Source organism: Mesocricetus auratus, unplaced genomic scaffold (assembly GCF_017639785.1).
Source record: "Mesocricetus auratus isolate SY011 unplaced genomic scaffold, BCM_Maur_2.0 Super-Scaffold_100040, whole genome shotgun sequence".
Lineage (NCBI taxonomy): Eukaryota > Metazoa > Chordata > Mammalia > Rodentia > Cricetidae > Mesocricetus > Mesocricetus auratus.
Genome location: NW_024429217.1, coordinates 2,394,508 through 2,402,923, shown reverse-complemented (window position 1 = coordinate 2,402,923; position 8,416 = coordinate 2,394,508). Strand labels below are relative to the sequence as shown.

General features: G+C 35.7%; 1 protein-coding gene across 2 annotated transcripts in view; it reads right to left on the bottom strand.

Annotated features, from left to right (window-relative positions):
* Nucleotides 1-458: 458 nt before the first annotated feature.
* Nucleotides 459-8,416, bottom strand: part of Kbtbd3 (kelch repeat and BTB domain containing 3) — a 42,774-nt gene continuing 34,816 nt past the window's right edge. For both annotated transcript variants that reach the window (XM_005077312.4, XM_013118554.3), the window contains exon 3: nt 459-7,929. In XM_005077312.4, coding sequence (XP_005077369.1) covers nt 6,327-7,929 — 1,603 coding nt within the window. In that variant the 3' untranslated portion in view covers nt 459-6,326. The remainder of the gene's footprint in view (nt 7,930-8,416) is intronic.

The following is an 8,416-nucleotide window of genomic DNA, read 5'->3' as shown; positions in this document are numbered from 1 at the left end:
CTTGTAGCTTTCTGCATGGAAAACATAGACACATTCCTTTTGTTGAAAGAGACAATCCTGGTTCTTAACACTTCTGTTTTTCCCAGTGCTTATTTGTAAGCACAAAGACCTTTTGCTCTTTACAATGACTGGTTCTTTTGTGATGTGTTAGAGTTCTTTGTGACAGTAATACAAAAATCCCCAAATAGCATCATTACCTGGGACCATGCTTTTAAATGTCTTTGGAAGACAGTTTTATTAAAATAGCATAGGCCTAGTTAAAGCAGAGTTGATCAGCAGCTGACCCTGTACATTTAGTTCTGTTGTCACCACTCTGGCCCATGGATATTTGCTGTTCTTTCTCAAGCAGTGCTGAGGTTCTAACACCCACCCACTCAAATGCTAGTTTTAGTGGTTTGAGATCTGTCAGAGTTGCTTATCAGTCTAGAACATCTGGAAAGAAGTAATAAGTCTTGACATTCATTTTTCTGTCTTTTATTTCTGATAATACAGAGAACTGTGACAGATTTTAATAAATCAAAATTTTATAGAACTGAGATTTTTACCACATAATTATTAAGGTTAATACGAACCTGAAAAATGTTGACTTTCTCCTAGCATATGGTAGAAGCCCTGCATTTCACCAACAAAGAAATGAAATAAGTTGCCTGAGTAATAGCATTGGGCATTACCTCTTCCCACTGGAAAAATTTCCCTGAAGCAATTACACTTAGAAATGGGGGTTCCAAATGTATTAACAGAATTTGTACTGAGTGTCTTATCCATCATTGCCACTTAAAGGAAACACAAGATTAGCTGTTACAGTTACTATCATGGTTAAAATGAATGAAAACAAATAATCACCTACCTGAAAAATAGGTAGAGAATTACTTAGAAGCTATAATATTACCATCAGGAGAGATGCTATAACATTATTTTCAGAAAATTTTTCTAAGAATTACTCAGAAGCTATAACATTACCTTCAGGAAACAATAAGACACATTCAGTGATGACATAATTGATGAATACATTTGCTTTACATATATGCATTGCTCAACAGAATTAGTTTATTGGACAGGTTTCTGTGACAGGCACTGTGCTAATTGCTGAGTCCTAAAATGAAGTTGTCTCAGTCCTTGTGGGCTTCCAGGTAGATAAGAAATATAAAGAAATACTTATTGTGATACTTATTAATAGAGGGTTGTACTCAGTTATTTCAGCCACTTTATTACCCTTAAGAATCACACAATTTGTTGAGCTAGTTAGACCTACATGGTTGGGAACATTCTTAATGAGGTGAATAAAGTTTCATGTTTGTTAATTATGGAATTTTGGCTTTGTTGTATGAAAATATCATGCTGTGATTATCATAGGGCTTGTCTATACTAATCTTAGTAAATTGTTCTCCACTTAATAATGTAATTGCTATCTATGATTTCCATGTTTTATAGACTTTCTGGATGAGTTTTAAAATATTAAAAACCATATATAATAACAAAAATTGTTATTAAAATTTTACACTTAAATTCTCCAGGCAAAATATATGTTCACAAAGATACTGATGGGAAGAGGGTACACAGGACACACAATAAGGCTCTAGAAGGCTCTACAACAGTGGTTCTCAACCTTTCAAATGCTGTGACCCACTAATACAGTTCTTCATGTTGTGGTGACCTACCATAAAATTATTTTGTTGCTACTTCCTAACTGTAATTTTGCTCATTATGAATCATAATGTGAATATTTGTGTTTTCTGATGGTCTTTGGCAACCCCTGTGACAGTGTGGTTCGATTCCCAAAGAGGTTGCAAACCATAAAGCCTGTGAGTCACTGCTCTACACTCTGTAGGACTACAGGACTACTAAGACATAGAGAGCTAGACAAGAATGAAATGTTTGAACCACCAAGTTCACTGGCACACGACAGTAAGGTAAAACCCTCCTATGAAAGATTCTACGAAGCTTGCCAGGCTCAACCCAACAATATGGCACAACAATGAAGACAAATTCTCTGTGGCAACTTTATCAAAGAGAAATCATGCAGATTGGCCACTGATGGAGAAGTCAATGTGTTGAGCTCTTAAATAAGAAGGAAAATGAGGATACACTTTGCAGCAACAAGAGACAGGGTGTGCTCCAAGTACTTGAATGACTGACATGCAGAGAAAACCATAAAGCAAGAACTGAAGTTCTCATCACAGTTGGCAAAGTTACTTTCAGTGTTAGTAGCACTTTGTAAGGTAACTGTTTGGAATCAGTATAGTATAGTATTTCTTTGCCCATGAAAGCATCTAACTGTAAACTCTAAGACAAAAACCATTATGTCTGAAATGTTTAAGTTGAAAGATTTTCTTCATATTTTGTTCTAAGATTATTTTCACTTTGAATGCACATCTCTAACTTAGAAGAGTTAACATTTTGTAAATGAACATTAGTATCATCCTGTGATTAAATTCTCTACTTTGGTATGAATTTGAGTAGGCCTTAGGTTACCAAATGTAAGCTAAAAACACACTTTTAAGATATAAGGGCAGACAATCGCCACCTCTGTTTATATAAGTACTGTGTCAGAGAAATAACAACAATTTATACAAGTTTCAGCTCTGGTCTTTATGATTTTACTCAGTTAGATGCTCTTCCTGAGAGGTAGAAGGAAGTAAAGAAGGGTGGAAGAAAGAGGAGTGAGAGAGGAAGGAAAGAGAAAATTTCCCTTCAATAAAATTGAGTAGTTTTTTTTTTTAATCTCAACTATGTAAACCAATTGAGATCTGAAGAGTTAAAATGTGTTAGGAATAGTCTCACCCTTATAAAGTGCAATGATTGCTTCCTACAGTGAACAGAGGTCTGTTTTCCTGTAAAGTCTAGCTCTTAATTTGAAGGGCCCTCTGGAGTTGCTTTCTTGGAGACATTTTAAAAACTTATACTTTAATCTCAAATAAAGAAGGAAACTTTCAAGAACTAAGATTCAATCAATGTGAGAACAAAGATCCCAAAGTAATATCCTATATTCAGCATGTATATAGTCATCACAATATTCAATGCTTTCAAATATGAAGATATCAAACAGATCTGTCTGTCTTAGATTTTGGTTGTCAAATTAAACACAATGAAAAAATGGAATTTTGTTGCAATGTATGGTTGCCCTCAAGTAATCCAGGTTTCATGGGTAGTCTGCAATGAACCTGCTATGATAAATATTTCTTTCCCTACCAACACAGAGCTGAGGGGTACGGGATTCTAATTTTAACTGTGCAAATACTCTTCTTCAAGACCGTACATGAACAAAGGTTTACCACATTCTAACTTGTTTGAAGATCACAACTAGAATGTCCACTAACTCTGAATTTATTTTATGTTAATCCTTCTATAGTTCTATATTTAATACTACCTTCAATTTTAGGAGATAATATTCAAATATTTCTGTACACATACTCCTAATGAGGTAAAGCAAGACAAAAAATAACAGAGAAGTGTTAAACATTTTTTCTCCCCCGCAGGAATGACAGCATTGTGGACAGTGAGTCCAATTATTTGGCCAATACACTGTGGTCCTGGCTGAAGGTCAACATGAAAGGAAAAGTGACTTTAAAAAGAAAATAAAAAGGACTAAAGGAAGATGTCATAAAAGGATGCTATATTCTGAGGACAGACCTCAGAAATCAGAGAGATTTGTATATTAGAAAACCAGAATGAAGAGAGCCAGAGTGATAATTCTGTTCTTAGGTATCGAGGCCACAGGGACTGGCAAGACCACTGGATATACCAGTTTAGTCATGGAACAAAGGAGCCATTGAGGATAGAGTCCTGGAGATTGAACACAGAACCTTTTTTCCCCTTAGGGGCAGTTAGGTGAAATGAAAGCATGACAAGGAAATACAAAATTAGACATTAGTTGAGCCAAGCCTTTTGTGGTGATAAAGGAATGAAGAGGCTATGTTTTATACTGGACATAGTATTTTCTTCATAATGACAACTCTAAAAGAGGACAAGGTATAGATTTACAGAGATGGTAAGAAATGAAGCAAGCACAGAAATACAACTAAGGTCCCAAACCAGCATAAGCAAAGACCACAAATCCACAGTAGACCAGTCGGGCCTTGATGTCCAGGGACATTACCATAGAGATTAGCAGAAAAATATAAGGACTGGATAATGTAACACAGTTGGGAAGGGATTTAGTTTAGTTTCTCTTTTTTTGAAAGAAATGAGTAATTCCTAGGCTCATTGCCGACATTATTTAAGAATACATAGGTCACTTATTGTTACTTTCTCAAAGAATGCCAGAGAAGCATCTCCTGAGTTTTCTTTTTCTTAAGTACACACAAAAGGAAAGGGCAGAGCCACCTGTCTACGTGCTCAAAAAGAGCTGATTGTACTGAACACCTTGTGACTGACATCCCCTGTCCGACTTTGAAGCTGCATGCAAATGTGCTTTGAAAATACATCTAAAATCTGTGTTTGCATAAATATGTGATACAATCAAAGAACTTTCATTTAGATAAGTCTTAATTCTACACTTACTACAAATGAATATTTATAATGTAGCTTAGGAAACCACATTAATTCTCAGTTGTGCAATCTACATAATTCCTGAGATGTGAATCAGGGGTCTTAAAACACAAAATGGGAATATCTTTTAGAGCAATTAAACAGTATGTCTCTTGCAAGCAGAACAACCCTGCTCAGGAAAAACGATGGTCATGCTCTGGTTGAAGCCCACAAAGACCTAGATTTTGAAACTACTGATATTAGAAGTCCTGTCATTTTTTTTGAGTGATTCACTTGGAGTAATTTACTAAAGTTGTAAAACAACTTTACAATTAGAACCCATGGCAGGAAACTGGTTAGGTGCTAATTAAACCATGGATTCTTACTGTACTATTCTTACTGTGGCTATTCTTGCAAAAGGATTCTCAGTGAACATTACATTTATTGCTGTACCCTGTTCAAAACAGTCAGGATAACAGAATCAGCCTAGATGACCATCACGGATGAATATAGAAAATATGGCACAACAGAATCATATTCAGCTATCGAGAATGCAATCAGGGCATCTGCAGGAAAATTGATGGAACTAGAAGTCAATATGCTAAGTGAAATAAGCCAAACCCAGAAAGACAAAAATTGTATGTTTTCTTTCATACAGAATCTAGATTTGTTTCTGAATCTGTGCATGTCTACAGTGTGTGTTTGTGAGACCCGGAAGTGAAAAGGTGACTGTGAAGGAAGGAAAAGGTCTTAAGGGAGGAGAAGAAAGGGCAGCAGAATGCTTGTGGCCTGGAAGCAAAAGGGGGACTATCTGGCAGGAAGAAACCAGCTAGAGTAGTGGGGACATATGGAGGCAGTGGGAGAGATGAACAGGAACTAAAGTATAATGACAAACATGTATAAAGAGGTCAGAAAGAAATCTACCTCCTTCTAATGACCAACTTCCCTAGATATAAAAATTTCTATATCCTCTGTGTTGGGGGAGTAGGCACTAATGATTCAGAAAGAGCATTTAAAAGTACCATTTCAGATTGCAAGGATATTACTCAGTGGGTTATATATTAAGACACATTCAGGCTTGGTGCAATTTAGGATGCTAATTCAGTTAAGAAAATGTAAATTTACCAAATTTGAACAAGAAAATGGAAGCTATCATGGTACTAAAAGCTGTCTCAAAATGATACTGAAAACAAATAAACCAGCAAGCAAAAGAAAAGTAACCTCAATGGCTTAGCACCATAATGTGCTTCAATATGCTATTAATAACAAAAATATTACATATACATAATATTTATCATATACCATAAGAATAATGCCAAACTATCCTCAGTATATTGGGCAGATGGGTGGAGAAATGTATTTCAGAAAGTTTCTGACCAGAACAAAGGTAAAATGAAATATTTTTAACCAGCAGGCAGAAAAGGATAGAGATTCAATAATTCTTAGACCTTCGGTGTTCAATGTGAGCTTCTCATCTATTTCTAATTTATGTTCTTGTCACATAATGTGGCGATATGTCATTTTCACTTCTTAAACATATTTCTCCCTTCTACATGGTACACATTTATGAACACTGATTTTTTAGCATCTTTTATCTTAAAGTCAACGTGCCAAAACCTTCAATTTTTTATTTACATGAAATAATACTAAGCATTATGAACTATTCAATATTTAATTACATTCAATATAACTTTGGTAAAATATATTTTGTATTTTAATTTTCTGGGAACTGTCTACTTATAGACAGCATACATCTATGGCCATTCTTCAATAAAAGGACTATTTTATTGTGCTGACACAAATACTTTTTTACTAATCGTACTAGGCATCATTTTAGACCACTCATGCAAATACTACTTTTAGAAATGATTAGAAAACCATGGGTCCCTATATTTGTTGAACTGAATAACTTGGCAGTAAAATTCAGTTAAGGCTCTTGGCATTGGTGACACCTCTTCCCACTCTGACCTGCTGCTGTGATAAACCTGTACCTCATCTGTGATCTCATCTGGTGCATAATCTCCACCCAATATGTAAATCTTATCCTCAATCCCAATTGCACCAGCATTAAAGCCTGCACATTCAAAAGAGCCTTCTCCTTTCCAAACACAAGTATCAGGACAAAAACTATACACCTTATAGGTGGAAAGATCACATATATACAGGGTGCAGTTTACTGGAACAGCTTTAATTAGAGTAGCATGAAAGAATTGCCCAAACTCTGCTACGAGTTCAGACCACTGGTCAGTTGTGGCATTGTACTTGAAAAAACAATCAAGTGATGGGTTAAATGCATCTGCAATCTCTACCTCGGATCCAAGAACATAAATGACATTCTGGCATGCACTGGCTTCTGGGTAATAGATGCCTCTGGGTAAAGGGCTAACCGATGTCCACTCTTTGGATAGTGGATCATAAGATTCAACATCTAAGAGACTTTTAATGTCCTGGGATCCTCTAGTCTTTCCACCTATAACAAATAAACGATTGAGAGCCATGACTGATGTATGCATGGTTCTTGGGGTTTTCATGGTTGAAACCAAGAAAAATTCATTTTTGACTGGACAGTAGCACCAGGTCTGGTCAGTGGCATCATGGTAAGACTCAGCAATATGAAGTCGAACCTTCCTGCAGCATTTCCCTTTGCAACCACCTGTCAAGAATATTTTCTCTCCGTAGCTAGACAAACTGGATCCTGGCAAATCAATCAGATGTGATTGTGGCAGTATTTTCCATGAGTCAGTTTTAATATTATAGCAAAATGTATATTGATTTTCTCCATTTTCCTCAGTTTTATGGATAAATATATATTTTTCCGTTGTGGATGGTCGAGCATCAGGGAAGAGGCCACTAGAACCTTGTACACACTTAATGGCATCCACAATTATGTCAAAACAGTTTGTGCTTTTGAGTAAGCACTCCTCATTGAGCAGATAATTTTGAAGTGTGTCTTCGGATAACTGATGTAACCTGACTTTTGTAATCAAGTGAGGCAGGTGCTTTTGCCTGGACTCTAAGTTGTATTTAATCCATGTGATGACAACCTTCAGGACAATTTCTTCTTCAGGTACATTTAACTCATCTGACTCCAGGCATTTTTCCAGCACTCCAAAATTCATCTCCAAAAACTCCCTGGATTTAAATAACAAATGAAAGTGACGTTGCACAAAGCATAAAGCGTGACTAAATAAATGGGTAGAGCCATAGCTGTCTGACAGAGATAACAAGTGCAAACAATTGACGAGACTGATGCTTTTTATTAAAAAGTCACTGCAAGCTTTGGACAAGAAGGGAACCTGAAGAAAGGATGACAACTGGAAGAACATTTCCACGTTATCATCTGTTATTCTTGCTCTTCCTGTGTAGGCATAGTCAAGAAATGCCTTTATTGCTTTGGAGGACAAGTTAGTAATGGTAACACTCCCGTCATCTCTTTCTTTCATGTTTACTTCAAACATAGCCCTGAAAAAAACAAAGAACAAAAAAGTGCAAGTAACAGGAGTATTTAATTCTATAATTATTCTCAATATCACTACATAGATTCTCCTTCTTTAATTCACTTAAACTACATTTATGAAAGCACAATTAATGGTATCTTAATGTACTATTTTCACACTTAAAATATGCTATAATACTCATCTGCTGATATATCATTTAACCTTCTAATTAAAAAACGTATACAATGTAGCTGAAGTACAGTAAAAAATAAAAATAGACTGTAAAGTGGTTCAAATTTTATACACTGGTTAGCACTATATAACTCAGTTTTCTTCAATGGAAAATTAATTATAGCTGTGATAATAACTAAAATTTCTCAGCATATAATGATCAAGGTTTTAGGCTTCAAAAATTTACATCAAACACAGAATACACTAAGAGGCCCACTGCCACCAATGATTTTGTATGGCTCTATGGGGGAAACCTATGAAATCAGACTCATGCTGTAAAA